Source organism: Histomonas meleagridis, assembly GCF_020186115.1.
Source record: "Histomonas meleagridis strain 2922-C6/04-10x chromosome Unknown contig_20, whole genome shotgun sequence".
NCBI classification, from domain to species: domain Eukaryota; phylum Parabasalia; order Tritrichomonadida; family Dientamoebidae; genus Histomonas; species Histomonas meleagridis.
This window is the reverse complement of record NW_027150805.1, coordinates 2,486,602-2,504,729: the sequence shown is the minus strand read 5'-3', so window position 1 is coordinate 2,504,729 and position 18,128 is coordinate 2,486,602. Positions and strand designations below refer to the sequence as shown.

The 18,128-nt window shown below is 25.9% G+C and overlaps 6 protein-coding genes across 6 annotated transcripts; 2 read left to right on the top strand and 4 right to left on the bottom strand.

The window, feature by feature from the left end:
- Positions 1-1,592: 1,592 nt before the first annotated feature.
- Positions 1,593-2,600, bottom strand: GO595_003298 (uncharacterized protein; the record flags this gene model as incomplete). The annotated part of the gene is made up of 1 exon (XM_067916304.1): positions 1,593-2,600. One exon carries the CDS (start codon positions 2,598-2,600, stop codon positions 1,593-1,595), a length of 1,008 nt encoding a protein of 335 aa, XP_067777099.1.
- Positions 2,601-3,157: 557 nt separating this feature from the next.
- On the bottom strand, positions 3,158-4,036 carry GO595_003297 (26S proteasome non-ATPase regulatory subunit 7-like A; the record flags this gene model as incomplete). The annotated part of the gene is made up of 1 exon (XM_067916303.1): positions 3,158-4,036. One exon carries the CDS (start codon positions 4,034-4,036, stop codon positions 3,158-3,160), a length of 879 nt encoding a protein of 292 aa, XP_067777098.1.
- A 1,286-nt stretch (positions 4,037-5,322) lies between these two features.
- GO595_003296 (Splicing factor U2af small subunit B) lies at positions 5,323-5,766 on the top strand (the record flags this gene model as incomplete). Its single annotated transcript, XM_067916302.1, has 1 exon — positions 5,323-5,766. The coding sequence occupies one exon, from the start codon at positions 5,323-5,325 to the stop codon at positions 5,764-5,766; it is 444 nt and encodes a 147-aa protein (XP_067777097.1).
- Positions 5,767-5,848: 82 nt separating this feature from the next.
- On the bottom strand, positions 5,849-6,064 carry GO595_003295 (uncharacterized protein; the record flags this gene model as incomplete). The annotated part of the gene is made up of 1 exon (XM_067916299.1): positions 5,849-6,064. One exon carries the CDS (start codon positions 6,062-6,064, stop codon positions 5,849-5,851), a length of 216 nt encoding a protein of 71 aa, XP_067777096.1.
- An 8,931-nt stretch (positions 6,065-14,995) lies between these two features.
- Positions 14,996-16,351, top strand: GO595_003294 (polyA polymerase family protein; the record flags this gene model as incomplete). Its single annotated transcript, XM_067916298.1, has 1 exon — positions 14,996-16,351. One exon carries the CDS (start codon positions 14,996-14,998, stop codon positions 16,349-16,351), a length of 1,356 nt encoding a protein of 451 aa, XP_067777095.1.
- Positions 16,352-16,642: 291 nt separating this feature from the next.
- GO595_003293 (U3 small nucleolar ribonucleoprotein IMP4-like) lies at positions 16,643-17,524 on the bottom strand (the record flags this gene model as incomplete). The annotated part of the gene is made up of 1 exon (XM_067916297.1): positions 16,643-17,524. The coding sequence occupies one exon, from the start codon at positions 17,522-17,524 to the stop codon at positions 16,643-16,645; it is 882 nt and encodes a 293-aa protein (XP_067777094.1).
- Positions 17,525-18,128: the final 604 nt, after the last annotated feature.

Below are 18,128 nucleotides of genomic sequence, written 5' to 3'. Positions count from 1 at the left end.
CAAAATATATTTAACAGCACTTACTTATGCATGTGGAAATGGATACGTCGAAATATTCAAATTACTTCTTCAACATGGAGCTGATATAAATGAGAAAGATCTTTAATAGTTATGTTTAATGTTTATTTAAATAATTTTATGTTTTGAAATAATATTTGGAATTTATTTAAATTGTTTGATACACCACTTATGTGGGCATCTGAAAAAGGCAAAATAGAAATTGTAAAAATAATTCTTGAACATGAAGGAATTGATATTAATGCCGGCAAATTCATCTTTTTGTTAATTTTATTTGATATTTATTTCAAAAATTTGATATTTAAAAACAATTTTTGGTTTTTATTTAAGTTATTTTTTACTGCATTTATGAAAGCATCTCGTTATAACCACAAAGAAGTAGTTCAATTACTTCTTGAACAAGAAGGAATTAATATTAATGCTAAAGATATTAAATTATTTTATTTGAAATTTATTTTTTTAAGATAAAAACACAAAACATTATTTGGAATTTATTCCAAATATTTGATACAGCACTTATTATTGCAGCTTTTCATAATTGCACTGAAGTAGTTAAATTACTTCTTGAACAAGAAGGAATAGAAATCAATACAAAAGATATTAATTAAAGTTATTTAGTATTTATATTATTAATTTGGTGTTTAAAAATAAGATTTGGAATTTATTCAACTTATTTGATACAGCACTTATGTGTGCATCTGCAAATGGAAATGTCGAAATCGTTAAAATGCTTCTTCTAAAAGATGGAATAAATATAAATTCTCAAAGTGATTTTTTGGGGTTTTTAATGTTTGTTATAATATTTTGATATTTGAAAATAATGTTTGGAATTTCTACATATTATAATGGACGGCACTGATGTGTGCATGTTCAAGTGGTCAAATTGAGGTCGTTAAATTACTTATTGATCACAAAGATATCGATATTAACATCAAAAATATTTGTTTATTTTCATTAAAGTTTAAATAAATTTTTTATGGTTTCATTATCAGCTCTGGTATTTATTTAAAAAGTTTATAAACGCAGCTCAAATAGCATATGCTATTTGGTGATTGTAAAATTACTTCTATCGAAAATGATTTAAAATTGAAGTAATATATTTAAGCAAACTAAATTAATAAACGCTTGGAGATTTATATGAAATATCTTTAAATATCTCTGTATAAAATAATTGAAAATAAGAATCATATGCATCTGATAAATTTATGAGTGTGACGAATGCATCAAAATTAGCTTTTTTTGTATGATCAAATCAACTTTTTAAAATTATATTCCTAAATTTATAATTGATTTGGCTTCTTTTAATTAAACTGTTTGTTTTTAACAAATATAAAATGAGTTTGCATAACGAAAAACTGGTTAATTAAAAAAGATTATTTAATTAATTATATAATTGGTAAAGAAATACCTTATATAATAAATTTTCGAAATTTAAGAAGGAAATTATGATCTAAAGTGTATATGTTTTATTTAAAATATATACAAATATTTAGATCAAATTAATGAAATTTCAAAAATGTTGAAAGTTAAATTAATACATATTTATCGATAATATTTACAAGTATAAATTTCTATTACCATGTTACACCTGACAAAAATCCATTTTCGTCTGTAGTAAATCCACCGAACATATTGAACACAGGGAACAGCGGCTTTTCCTCTATTACATCGTTTATTTCCTTTGACTCAATCACAAAATTTCCTTTTTCATCAAAAACAAATTTCACTTCGTACAAATCGCCAAATGGTAAATATGCTCTAGCAGCTCTCATTAAATGTTTTTTAACATATTTCCCATCATTGTATATCATTTCGCATTCCATTTGTACCATTGATGCGAATGCATTCATCTCAAGTACACATGCGAGTTCTCTATAATGTAATAATTCCTTAGCAAACACTCCGCCATTATCTATTTGTGTTGCCAAAGTTATTGCAACTTCATCGAATATTTCTTCAAGAAAAACTTTTTTCTCCTTGAAGAACTTGGTGAAAATCATAAATTTAATATTATTAATATTTAACACTTCATAAAGTGTTCGCGCTATACGATGAGTTACACACATAAAAAGAAGATCATTTTCACCACAAATAAAACCAAATTTAGAAGTAAAATCAAGTGCACATTCCAATAGTTGCTGGAAACTATTTAAAGCGATTTTTATTTCATCGCCAATACGCAACGATTGCGAAATGTTTTCAATATTAGATATTAATGCAAGAATAATATGAAAATCGATATAATTAATCGGAGGCTCAGAAAGAGAATAAGAAAATGAGAAACCTGAAGGTATAGGTACTTCAGTATATGACTCATTAGTGATTTGAAGAGCAGATAAATATTTGCAGCGTGAATCAATTAACTTTTGGCGCATTGGTGAAGCGTTTTTAAGTTGCATTTTGTGCTCGTTGAAATGCATTTTAATTGATTTAGAGATTGCTGCATTGGATTTAACGTCAATTTCTGAGATTTCATCAAATTTGAGATTGAGAAGATCTTGGTTGAAGATTGGATTGCCATATCGTGTATCAACACCTTCATCATCAGAAGCTTTCATGACAGCACAAGCACGCCCGAACATGAGGATTTTATGCGTGTGATTGAATATAAAATGAGAGGGAATGAAATTTTCAAGTGGAGTTGGTTCTGTTAATAAACGATATGAACTTTGAAATTTAGCTTTAGCAATAGTTTGCTTCTTGTTTTTTCTGATGTCTATTTCCTTGGTAGTGTTTCTTTTTCTTGATGATTTTGGATTGATTTTAGAATTATGAACATAATTATTTGGCTGAACGATATCAGGGAGAAAAAAGAGTTTAAAATAATCTTCTGATTGCTTAGTTGTTGAATTTTTTCTTACATTTCTGCAAGTTTTTAATGATTTTGATATAAGATTATTATTAGCGACAACTAATGAACCGAAAAAAGCTGAAGATTGCTTTACCTCGAGTGTTGAAAAAAGATCTTGAGACAAATTCGAAATATTTTGTAGTTCGCTCGGAAGAAAGGAAGAACTGTTTTTCGTGGGGAGTTTCTGATGCCATTGAATATTTCATAACTTTATATTATCCGTAAACGATTTTCTCTCTTAAAAGATCAACTTTTTGAATGCAAAAGGTGTATGTTATAAATGAACGTTTATTGTTTTTCTTCTGCTTTTTGTTGCTCACCAAGTGGTGGGTGTCTATTATTTACCAAGTCATGAAGTGCTACAACTGACCTACAAAGTTGTGATATGAAAACCATGAAAGCTGAATCATCTGATTTAGCATTCAATGAATCTGCTGTGTCCTTCAACTCTAAGTTTGGAAGTAAGTTGAAGATTGACTGTGTTATTCCGATGATTTCATTATCTGGATGAAGTTTTCCCTCTATAACATCTTTCAAATAATCTGATATACCTTGAAGTCGATTTTCTAGTGCTGCAAGACCATGTACACTGTTTGTAAGAGTGGTTCCGATCTCAGACATATCAACATCTTTGATATCTCTTAACAAATGTTCAACTCCGATTTCTTCAACTTCAAGAAAATCAACAATTGTTGGAACATTTTGGAATGAAGAAACAATAGGTTGGCCATCTGGACGAACGCGCTCTGCTCCAACAAAAGCTGTGACAGGAATTTCATGAGGATCTGAGGCATTAACATCTGTCGTTATAAAAACAGGATTTGGTGTGTATCTTTTGATAATTTGGTGAATGTCTAAATCATTTGGAGAAACTGTTGACTTGGATGAATACCAACCAACAATTTTTTCTTTTAATGTGACTTTGCGATGTAAGGCATACATTTCATCAATAAAGTTTGTGTCAACAAATAAAATTGATGGATCAGCTGAATCTTCTTCAAATGGAACAGCGAAACATTGGAGAACATTTATTTGTCCTTTGAATTCATCACCAAGAAGAATTCCTATAACTCTTTTATTGGCATCATTTTTAACAACACGATTATGATGATCAGCAATTGAAAGAAGCACAATAGGATGTACTGCAACTCGCTCTATTGTAGACATTTTGACCAACTATAAAAAGGGTAAATTTACTGTTTAAATGAGGAACGTTTAAATCCAACCAATTTGTTTTGGAATTAATAATCGGGGTGATCTGACCTACAAACAATATTGCGAATACTCATAGAAAATTTTCAATCAAAATTGAAATACTTAAAGGGTGCCCTTGAGATAGAGTGACCGTTTATTGACTTTTTGAATAAAAGGTGCACCTTAGATAAATATAGGAATCGTTAAAAGTAAAGCAAAGCCATTAAACATAGATTTTTTGATTAAAACATCATTTAAATTTTATAAATTCATTTCTGGCAAATTCGGATTTGAATCACAATTTTGAAGAAGAATTACAAAAATAACTTTTTGATGAATTTGTAAACCATTAAAAGTTACAGTTCACAAAGAAAAAAAGCAAAAATTTTTGAGAATGGTTCAGTTGATGAGCTCCAAGAAGAACCCAATTTGGAGTTGGGTGCTTTACGTGTATGAGATGGCTTTTATTATAAATTTGGATTTCTTATGGATTACCAAATATCTTAGCTTCAATTATCTCATTAAAAGTTGACCTTATTGACACTTTTTTGCCCACGAAAAACCATTCAAAAAAAATAATCTTGTTTTAAGAAAATAGTTTTCTTAAAGGAAATAATGGAAAAGAAATGTAAGCATGAAGAAAATATTTTCTTTGTTCAAAAATATATGAATTTATATATGTTATATATCTGAAGATTCATCAAAAAAATAATTTTTTTGTAAAATCGAAAAATTAAAGATCTAAACAAAAATATTTGTCAATAGAATATATTTTTTATGTTCTTCAATATAAAATTCAAATAAAATATTTGATAACTTTGAGCATTGATATCTATCTATTTTTGGAAAAATTTACACGCAACCAATACCAAGAAAAACCAGGCCATTTCAAAATATTAAATATTTTATCCATATCAAATATAATAGTCAGGATATATTTCAACCCATAAATTAATGTTACTATTGAACCAATGGCTAATTCAAAAAAAATGATATGACCATTTACACTCACAAAATGTTTTTACAAACCAAAAATGGACAAAACAAAAGATTCTCTTTGTAACTTTTTTGAGAAAACAGGAAGTTGTGAAAAGGGGGATCTTTGCAATAAAACTCACAGAAACTCGGTGATTTCAAGGTGCTTGCTTTTTCATAATATATTCCCTGATCCTGATTTATTCATTAGTTCATTACCAGAAAACACATTACAAATCTCAGACGAAACAAAACAAAGTTTAATTGATGCTTTTTATTTAGATATGGTTCTCATGCTCCGACAATTTGGTACTCTTGAAGATATGGTTATATGCGGAAATAAAATGGACCATCTTTCTGGAAACCTTCTTGCAATGTTTCGCGAGATGGATGCAGCAACAGCTGCCTTTATTGCTCTTAATGATCAATTTTATGCTGGTCGCAGAATTTCTATTTCTTTTGCGCCAGTTCTCCGATTATCTTGTTCTATTTGTCGTGGGTTTGAGGATGGTACATGTGCTCTTGGTAATAGTTGTGGTTTTGTTCATCCATTATATCCTTCTCAATATATTTCAAGTTTATGTTTCCCACGTGGGATCCGCGCTTTTGCAGAGCCATTTCGGAAATCACATCGAACCAGAATTACTGATACTCCAGCTGATGTCCTTTATGGGAGAACAAAGAGAAAATTCGAAGAATATAAGAAGGAAATGGACAACGAAAATTAACCAAATGTATATAAAACAATATTTTCCTCTATTTTAATCTTTAGGATAGAACAATTTTTATGAATCAATTTGATTCAAATCTTTATTCTGTCTGAAGTTTTTCTAGGTACATTTCAAGCTCGGCATCGCTTAAATTGACATCACCATCTGATTGGTCAAGAATATCGTTGATCTCATCCATATTTGGAACACCAAGATCATCTGCATGAAACTCGTCAGATCTAGGTTTGTTGTTCTTAGGGTTTTCGCTTAGTTTTTCATATCCGCTAGGCTTACAGCATGACAAAAGGCATCCCATACGTTCTGGGTATTTTTTCCGCTGTTGCTTGTCCAAACGAACATAGTCAAAAAATGGTAACAAATACTTGGTTAATTTTTGTGATTTAATTTTTAATTGAGGAAAATATATTTCCAAGAGATTTTAAATATAAATTTTTCTTATAAAATTATTTACACAATGATGCTATAATGATTTTTAATCAAATTGTTGATTCACTCAAAAAAAATTTAAAATTAATTACTTATCATATATAATCAGTTATTTTAAAAGATTTTACAAGTGGGGGAAATATCAACAAATACAATATTCTCCTAAATAATTAATGTTATGTTTAAAGTTTTGAATATTTTAAAAACTATCTGATTTTTCATAAATATATTTAAATGTATTCTATGATATTGAATTGTTGTTTCATAAGCACCATAAAACGATGAATTATTTTGTTCACAAAAATGAATATATTTCCACCAGCAATAACATATTAACATGTATTGTTAACATTCTCATTATTCACATATAAATATTTAAAACATTTTATTGATGCAAAAAATGCTGCATAATCAATTAAATCGTTTCTTTGATTAACAAATGAATATCTTTCATAAAGCGATGGCCCAAGTGTTTGATAAAATCAAAATTTTTTTGTGTTGTTATTTCTTGAAGTTTTTCGATTTCATCATATCGAATTATTTATGCAATTTCATTTGGATTATGTCCTTCTATAATTAATCGCTCTTGAAGTTCAAATTTTTTCTCTAATGATTTATCAAAATTGTAAAGTGGTTGCAGAAGGTTTCCCAAACACTTCAGTTTTTGAATATAAATCCGATGATTTTTCATTCATTCGATTCTATCGTTGGAAAACCTTTCTGCAACCACTTTATGGATATGGTTTGTATAAATTGTCAGTTAGATGACATTTTATTTTTACAATATCCATATGTATAGTTAACGTATATATCCATAATTTTTGGGTTGCATTGATTTCTTTCTTTTTTTTTTTGTTTGATTTAATCGTAAATAAATTTAAAAAAAAAACTTCATATGAATCACTTTTGACGATGATGGCGAAAATTGCATCATACACCAATTATCTTACTGCAAAATAAATATAAATGAAAATGGTATTTGGTATCAAGTATGATCATAGTTTGTTGATCTGATGATTCAAGATTTCCTTCGTTTAAATTAAATGATTTGTGAGAGTAAAATTCAAATCTTCATAACTTCTAATTAATAATTTGTATCAATATCATCAGCATTATGTTTGCTAACCATTTTTTGTATTAAATATTATATTTTTTATACAATGGCATTCACTCAAATGTTTCAAAAAGTTATTCAATAAACTTTTTTTGACAAGTTTATTTAAGATGTAAAAAATCCGATACATTCAATTCCTTTCAAATTATTTCTATTATGACTAAAAACCGTTATTTAAAAAAATTTAGAAATTTCAACGCAAATTTTTTTTATTATTAAAATTAATCGATTGATTTTCTATATATTTTTCCATCTTTCGCAATTACAATTAATATATTTTCTTCCTTTACATATTTACAGTATTCGATTACTTCATTACATTTAATGAATTCATCATCGAATTTCATTTCGTATACATCAGTTACGTACACATTTCCATTTTCGGTCACCACAGCCATATAATCGAAACCATTTTCTTTACTCCAGCAATCGATCATTATAATATTTTCATTTAATTTAACATTTTTAAGCAACAAACCATTAATGTTATACAATACCAAATTATTCTCAAACGAAATAACAATAAAACCCCAATTCGAAGTTATACGTAAAATATTCGGAACATTTTTATCCAAATTTATAATAAACATTGAAGAATTATGTTCAAGAGAATGAATATAAACAGTACAATCAATGAAACCAATAGCGAACACATGAAAAGTTTCATTTAAACATAAACATTTCGGCTCATTATTTAATTGAATAATTTTATTTTTTGAAGTGATTTTATTTTCGATGATTAAACCTTTTTCTTTATCATATTCGATTTTATAATTTAAACTTTCATCGAATAATAACAAATTTTCATTTAATGATTTTATCTCATTACAAAATGTATTAAATATTTTATTATCAATTCTAAAACTATTATTTTTATATTTAATAATTTCATCCTCATTTTTAATATTAATCTTTAATGTTAATGTTTGTGGATTATCTATTTCATGAATATTAAATAACACAAAAAATGGTAAAATTAAAATAAAATCATTTTCATATATTAAAAACTTAAATGGAGAAGAAATTTGTGATATTTGATATATTTGTTGAGCCTTAACAAGAATATTCTTTTTAGGATGTGGTTGATCAAATAATGGCAAATAATCAACATAATTAATTCCATGATTTACTCCCCAAATATTATCAATCCAAACATTTAATTGTGATGAAATATATTCACTTTCGAGTCCTTTTCGATGTAAATATATAAAATCAAATGTCGAATTTGACCATTTCGGAAGTTTTATGTTTTGATTTAATGAACAATTTGTTGATATTAAAAATTCCGGCATATAAAAGAACTCTGGAATGAGTTCTGTGTTTAAATGATCTTCTTTAAATGATTTAATGATTGATTGGAATTTTTGTTCATAATTTAAACTTGAAAATGGTTCAATATAATTCAAGTAATATAACGGCGGATTTTGTTTATTAGAATTTTGATTCGGTTCAAATGTTCGATAAATGTTTTTATCGTTTAAATTTAATGTTTTGCTTTTATACGTCTTAAAGATCCATGGCATTATTGGATATTGTTTTTCGACGTTAAAACTTAATCCACTTAACATATTTAATGTCATTAAATATTCGAAATTTGATATTTCATTATTAATCCATTGTTTAGTTATGTTATTTGGGAATTGTTCAAATTCTTTATATATAAATTGATTAATATCGAATTTACTTATGATAGAATTAAATATATAATCGCGTATTTTTGTACTTGGGAATACGAAGAAATAAGTTTTCCCATCATATAAAAATATTTCGAATCCAATTTGTTTCATTTGATACGTTTTTTGGATTATTTTCGAAATCAATGAAATTTTTATCGATTTATGTCTCTTTAAATCAGTATAAAATATTATTTTGTTTTTATATATCGAAAGTTTTATTAAAATTTTCGATGAAATTCGGACTTTATAACATGTAATAAAGTTTAATGGTTTCGATAATATTTCTTCTGATATTTCTTCTTCTTCTTGATTATTAAATTCATTATTATCTCCATATATAATTTCTTTAGCTAATTCGGTGTATTTTTGTTCATTAAATTTCCATGATTTTATTAACTTAAATGGACAATATGAAAAACAAATTACGTTATCACGAATTAATTTCGTTTCTTTTTGTCCTGCTGATTCATATGGTTGACCTAATAATGTAACTGAATTCCATAACTTTAACCAATTTTTATTAATATTATTATGTAAATATGAAGAAATAAATTGATTTAATATTTTATTAAATTCATATTTATTAACTTCAGTATAAGTTTTACTTTCATTTTTATTGATTATAGTTAATATTTGTAATGTCTTTAAGTCCCATTTCTTAGATATCATATGTTTAATATAATAATTAAAAAATGGAAAATAATTTTTTTGTTTATCTTTGATAAAAATGGAATTTAATATGTCTAAATATGAAAAGTTTTCGAAAATTGGATCATTTTGAAATTCATTTAGATTTAATTCTTTAAATTTTGATACAAAATAATATAAAAACACAAAAGTATTTAAATATTTTGTTGTTTTAATTTGTAAAAATATATTTAAATAATTTTCCGCTAATTTAATATCAATCCATTTACCATTTTTATTAAGTTTAAATCCAAATTTTGTTTGATTCTCTTTAATTATATAATTTTTAAATGGATATAATATCGATGAAATATTTAAAGGAGATAAATTTAATATATTAAAATTCGAATTTTCATTTATATTATCATCCAATTTAAAAGGTGAATTTTGGAATAGATTTAATAATGAATTATTATGTAAATAATTATTTGTTTGAATAAATAAATAATGACATAATATAAATGAAAGGTTATGAAATATATTATTATTTAATTCGATTTCATTTTTTAATATTAATTTTTCGATTCTTTTAATGAAATTATGAATTTGTTTATCTATTAAATAATTATAAACATTTGATATTAATATAAATGTCGAATATATATATATCCATTGATTATAATCACATTTAAGTATAAATTTATAAATAACTTTTTGTTCTTTTTTATCTTTAACTAATATTAATAAAATTGGCCATAAACACCAATCTTCATTTTTAGTAAAAGTATCAATAAATTTAATGTTATTTAATTGATTTATATTAATTTCATTATTTTGTAATAATATATAAAACATATAAGGAAATAATTCGGGAATTTCATTAACTTTATTTATAACAATTTGAAATAATTCATTTGTTAACTTTTTAATTTTAATTTCATGGAATAAAATCGAAATATATTCAACAAAATTATTTTTCTCAATTATATTATATAAACATAAAATAGTTTCAAGTAATTCTTTTGGTAAAATCTTCGAAACATTTTTAATAACTGAATAAAACAAATTTATAATTTCATTTGATAACATAAAAACAGAAATAATTTTTTCATAACTTAAATAAATTTCTTGAATTAGTTTTAATATTTCGGATATAATTGTTATATCATTATTAATATCATTACAATATAATAATAACAATTTAAAATCAGATTCATTTAAAGGATTTAATAATAACATTTGATATAATATTATACGACATTGTTTAAGATTTTCATTATTTATTAATTCATTTGATTTATTTGAATAAAATATTATAATGTTTTTAAAGATAAATGAAAATGGAAAAAATTTTAATGTATAATCCGGAAAATTAGGTAATAATAATCGATAAAGATGTTTTAATATTAAAAGTTGCTCATTTAAATCAGATAAAACCCAAATCTTTAAGTTTATCATAATTAATTCGAATAATTTTTCTTGAAGAGTTTCTAAATTAATAATTTGAAATAATTTAAAAAATCGTTGATATAATTTATAAGTAATTTTTAAAGGATTCGAACAAGTTAAAAGAAATGAAATTATTTCTGGTCCTTTCATTTCAATGAATTTTTCTTCGATATTTATACCATTTAATAATATATTTATTAAAACATCCAAAATGTTTTCTAAGAAATAATCCAAATTTTTACCATTTGGATAAGTTAAATAAGTCATTGAGAACAAAGGAAATATTAAATTAAAGTTAGAATCAAATAATGAATAAAATGTTTCATTCTTTTTGATAATAGGTTTATCTTGATAATGTATATAAAATGGTTTAATTTCAACAGAAACAAAATGATTTGGATTATTAGTAAAGATACCAAGAATTTGATCATTATTTAATAATGGAAATATACCAAAACTTCCAATTTGATGTGGAAAGTTTTCATTATTAATGGAATTATTCATTAATCCTCCGAAATAAAAAGTACAATTTGTATTTGTTAATTCAGGTAAAACTGTTTTAACTTGAAATATTTGATCATTAAATAAAACATTTAATTTTGCGATGCTCTCAGTAAAACTATAACTAATCGAAACTTTTAACCATTTTCGATATGGTAATTTCGTTTCTATTAATGAAGGAATTGAATAATCTGATCCTATTTCAAGGAAATATAAATTATTTGCTTTAATTGATAATGTTATAGACCATTCATCTTCGAAATCATAAGCAGTAAATAAAATTGGATTATAATTTAAATCAGTTCTTTCTAAGAATAACCAAAAAACTACAGTAAAACCATTTGATATATTAATGATTTCAGGTACTTTAATATATTCATCTTTAATTAAAGGGATTGGATATATTGGATTTAATTGTCCAAATTGTGTAACTTTTAATAAGAAATTTAAAGCCGTGAAAAAATGTGGTGAAAAATATTGTCCATTTATCGGAGAAAGTAATGAAATAAATTTTTCTACTATTTTATATGATGATGAAATATTTGAAATCGTTAATAATAAATCAAAAGTTTTCTCAAAATAATTATCATTAATTGATTCATCATTCCATTTACTATTAATTACTTCTAAGATTAACTTATCTAAATTACATTGATGACAAATGATCGAATTATAATTCGAAAAATGACAAAGTTCATTTAAGAAATTAATGACTTCTATTGATCGATTACTATCATGAAATAAATGATAAAATATTAATACTCCATTACCTCTTCTAATTAAAAATGATGGGAATATTGCTGATAATGTTTCTCCTGCTATAAATTGGACAAGTAATTTGAAAATTTCATCAGATGAATCATTTTGATATACTTTTAAGATCGCTAATGAAAATGATTTAATTTTTGTTTCTTGAAGTTCTTCAATATATTCATTAAAGAATTGTAATCCAGTTAATAAAAATGTTTTGGAATCAATCGATTGATCTAATTTATCAAATGATTGTTCAATTGGTTCATAAATAGGTATAAATATTTTCTTGTTTTCAATCTTTAATGATAATATTGTTTGAAGTAATTGATTTGCTAAATTTATATATTTTTCTTCTGGAAAATGCATAAGTAATGTTTTAAGGAGAATACTGATCGCATTTGGTAAACTTGAATTTAATGTATTTGTTAATGTTAAATAAGATCGAATTTGTCTAAAAATTATATCTTTAATTGTTACTTCATAAATTTGATTTAAATATGAATTAATAAATGTTTGATCACTAAATAATATTTGTTGAATTTTTTCATTTTGATAAATTGTTGAAAGAAAATAAAATAATTTCAAACTAAGTTTTTCTGCTTGTAAATATCCTTTATAACGATAATTTTGATATAATATTAATGAGTCAGATAAAAAATGTATAAATATATTTGATTCTATAATGAATGCTTCCATTATATGAATGTTATATATAAATTTATGAATAATCTCTTCAAATATATATGGATCTTTATAATATTTATATAAAAATTTCTTCGTAAATGTATCACCGCCATCTAAAAGTAATGTATTAAATAATTTGCTTCGAATTACATTTAATGGTATATATGCTTTATCATTATTATTTAAACATATATGTCTCGAATCAAATATTTGTGAAAATGGTAATAAATCACAAAATATTACATATTGACTAATTAATGTCTTAATTAATGATTTGATAATAATAAAAAATACAGAATATAATGTCAATAAATAATTTTTCTTGAATTCATTAGGTAACTTATATAAAAAATCAGAATATTCTTTAACTGCTAATAATGAATATTCTTTATCTTTACTTAATATACTAAAGAAATCTGTGATACTTTCTATGATTTTCGGTTCAATAAAACTTTCAACAGTTGGTAATACGGGTTCTGTGATTTGAAAGACCATTGAAAATCCATTTGAAAAAGTCGGATTCTTAGGAAAAGTGGAAACCGGCTTCGATTTGAACTTTTTGGGCTTGAAATGATCGTTGACATTTGGTTCTGGAAATTTCATTTGATTTTCCCATTTAATAATTGAAGAACAAAGTTTTAAAACAACAGAACGAACTACATTTTCACAATATTTTCGATCAAATAAGTCAATAACATTATCAAATAATATTAAAATATTTTTATCAAACTCATGTAATAAAGATAAATATGAATTAAATACATTTTGAATATGTAAAGAAGGAATTTGAATTTTTCTATTGGAAAATGATTTTATAATTTCGATTAGATCTATGATTTCTTCTTTTCCAAGATTTGTATTTAATAGATATATATCAGAAAAAAAGGTAAATATATTTTCGTGGTTTTGTACCTCTAAACTAAAAAAGTGTTTCAGATGAGGAAGAAACGATTCATTAAAAAAATCACGGTTTGTGGATTTGACAATTTCAACAGTATAAATAAATGCATCTATTGCTATTTTAGACTTTGTTTTCTGTATGACAAAGTTAAGGGATTCTAATAATTGAGGAATAAATTCTGTAGATAAACTTCTTTCAAAGTATAATATCCATGCTATATATGATTGAAAAATAAAATACATGGAATATTCTATGCTTGCTTTAGATAATGGCTTATCTGATTGATCACTCTCAATGATGGATGTTAGAACATTTGGAAGAAATGGAAAAAAATAATCAAAGTTCTGAATTGCTACTGTATGATTTTGACCTGATTCCAAAGAAGCTTCCATTTGAGAAATAGATTTTGATGGAAAAACAGGAAAAGAATTTTGGGTTTGATTGTTGTAAAATAATTCATAAAGTGGTTCGCCTTTCATAGATTTAAGTAACTCAGAACATGATTTCCACTTTAGTTTAAGGATTGATATAAATGGATCAATGAATTGTTTATTTGGTAAAACAATTGTCATTAAAATCCAGTTGCAATTTGATTTTTTCAACATCACTTTTTGAATTAACTATTAAAAATCAAATTTGATTTTTTTTTTTTTTTTTTTTTTGTAGTTCAGTATCATGGTGAATATTAAACACCACTTATATGTTACTCATTCTTACTATACTATTATTTCGTCACATATTTCTGAGTATTCAGGTGTGCTTTGTATATGTGGTAACATAAGTAATTTTTTACGATTTCCAATGATCAAGCATAATATTAATGTTACATTACACATTATGAAAATGTTTTTTATATACAATTAGCTTTTAAACAATAACTTAAATATCATTGGTTTTTTGAATAAATTTTTTCCATCTAAGCAATTTGGATTAATTAATATGAAACTTAAGTGATTATGTAGCTAAGCTATTTTACAGAATTGCATCATCAAAAACAAGAATAACAAATGAAAAGCTTGTGTTCATAACATGAACGGTTAAATTCTGTTAGGCGGCAAAATATCATTTCAATTTCAAAAAAGTGACATATTTGGAATGATTGATGAAAATATATTCAAATTAGAAAGTGGAGAATCATTAACACTTTTTGAAAAAACTCTTATTGGTCAAATACGTCAAGTATGTGATTCATTTCCGAAACCAACAATAGCAAGAATAGTTGGAGGATGGGTTCGTGACAAAATTTTGGGTAAAGAAAATGATGATATTGATATCGCAATTGAAGGATGTGATTGTCGTGCTTTTACTGAAAAATACAATGAAACATTTCCAATTACAAAAATTGCAATTATTGAACCAAATCCTGGCATGTCAAAACATCTCACAATTGCACGCATTTGTATTAATAATGAATTTTGGCTTGATGTTTGTTCTTTAAGACCTGATGATTTCACTAATCCAGATTCAAATTCAATTGGAACACCATTATCCGATGCGCGCCGTAGGGACTTTACCATAAATGCTCTTTTTTTCAACGTCAATCTATGCAAAGTTGAGGATTTTGTTGGAGGAATTGACGATCTTAAAAATGGAATTATTCGTACTCCAATTGATCCTAATATAACACTTTCTGATGACCCTCTTCGAGCTATAAGAAGTTTTCGCTTTGCTATAAAGTTTTCTTTCAAAATTGATCAATCAATACTTGATTACATTCCAAGTTTGAAAAAAGCAATAGCAGAAAATGTAACAAAAGATAGACTCAGCCAAGAGCTTTTAAAGATGATGAAAGGAGATAATATCATAAAAGCTTTGGATCTGATGATTCAAACCAAAGTCTTTTCATCAGTGTTTTCTCCTCCTTCTTCCCTTGATGAAATCACATTCCTTGAACAAGCCAAAGTTGCTATATCCAGGTGCAATAATACAGAATTTTATTTTACATTAATTCTTGCATTAATTTACAAAGATTTTTATAATGCTAATGATGTCCAAGATCCAGATAAACCAAGAAAGAAAATATCACAGATTGAAGTAAGTATCACACGGAATCTTAAACTATCGATGAACTATACAAAAGATGTAACAACGCTCCTAAAAAGTGCTCAAATTATAAGCAAACTCCCCAGACCGTTAACAAGATTAACGGTCGGAAAATGGGTACGTGAGATAGGGGACCTTTGGGTGTACACGGGGTGCCTCATTTTTGATGAGGAAGACGTTAAGTTTTACCAAGAACAGGTTTTACCATTCGTTCATAAAGAAAATTTAACAGAAATAATTCATATGAAACCATTGCTGAATGGAAAGCAATTGGCAGATTTGCACGGTCTTAAAAAATTGGGACCTCAAGTTGCTGATTTATTAAATCAACTTGTTGAATGGCAAATAATGAATCCAAACAAAAAGGCATCTGACTATATAGAATTTATAAAGAGTAGTAGAAAATGAAATTATGTTCAAAAAAACAACTATTTATGGAATTGATAAAAATGTTCAAATTTATAATTTTTTTTCAAAATCTTTATCACATTCATTATTAACACTTTAAAATATTTGGTGCATCGCTTTTAATAATATGATTGAAAGAAATCAAATTATGAAAAATGTTCATAGCTAACATATCATTTAAATCCGATTTCTGAATTAATTGTTTTGATATAAGCGTTTTTTCATTTAGACAAGTTCATATTTATTATCAAATTTCCTTATTATTTAAACAGTTTTATTTTTATTAATTATCTATTCATCATCTGAGTTATCATCTTTAGCTTTAAGAAGCGCAGCTTTGGACCTAATAAATGAACGAAGCGCGAACTCTGTATCTGCATCATCCATTTCGAGTGTTCCTTGTACGATCTTGAATATTCTCATTTCCAATCTCGGACCAATTTCTGATAGTTCGATCTTTCCGCCGGCTCTACGGAATGTATGTTGTCGAACGCTGATCCAATCGTTCTTGTTGATGAACGATATCACTCTGCGGCTTTCAGGCTTTGGTACTGGAAATAATGCTTGAAGAATTTTCTTAACGCGATTCCCAAGTTTTGATGTCATATCTTCAAATATAAGATGTGGAAAGGCTGAGGATAATGGTGGCGCTTCATCAATTTGTCTCCGCATTACGACATTGGCAAGTGAAAAATAAGCAGTTGGACCATATGGAAGATGAGAAACAATGATACTGTCAGGATCGCCATGCGTTCCGTGTACAATTACAATGTCTGTCATTTCATGTTTCCGACAATAATCAACAAGAGATTTCAGATCAGTTGCACCACGGTTGACACGTTGTGCATTTGGTATGAGTTGGGAAATCTCACGAGCAAAATGCTTAATAGGACCAGAAGGATCTCGAGAAGTTGTAACGGCAACTTTTGGATCTTCAACGCCAATAAGTGCATACTCATCATCAATTTCTTTTTTCTCATTTTCTACATCATCGTATGTGGTTGCCTTAAGAAGTGACATTGCATCAGCTTGAATATCCCTTGGAAGTTGTTTTCCTTGTGACATAAAAGATTTCAAACGATCTTTGCGCTCTTCAGTAGCCTCTCGTTGACTTTGAACAAGATGAGAATGAACATATTCACGCATTTGGCGGCGAAGTCTTGCAGAGCTCATTGGATTTTGGTCTAGAAAATAAACGTCCTCAGCAACTTCTTTACATGACGACTTTTTGTGATATTTATACTCTGACTTTTTGCAGAAGAGCGTTATTCAAAAAGTATCGCAAATACTTTTACGGTTTTTAGCGGTTTGTAACGTTAACCATTGGATTTCAAAAAGCTAAAGAACTTAGTGGTGTTACTGAATCATTTATTTTATTTAATATTTATTTTAATAATTTGAAATTTAATTACATTATTTGTGAGTTATTTATATTATTTAATACAGCATTAATATTAGCAGTTAAAAAATATTGTATTGAAATACTTAAATTACTTCTTGGATGTAAAGAAATTGATATTAATGCTAAGAATCTTTATTTGTTTTCTTTGAAGTTTATTTTAATATTTTGAAATTTTTAGATAATATTTGGAAATTATTTAAATTTTATGAAACACCACTTATTTTGGCTTCACTAGGTGGTAAAACAAGAATGGTGATATTACTTCTTGAACAAGAAGGAATTGACATTAATGCTAGAGATGTTTATCTGTATTATTTAATATTTATTTTAATAAGTTAATATTCCAAAATAATTTTTGGAATTTATTCAAATTAT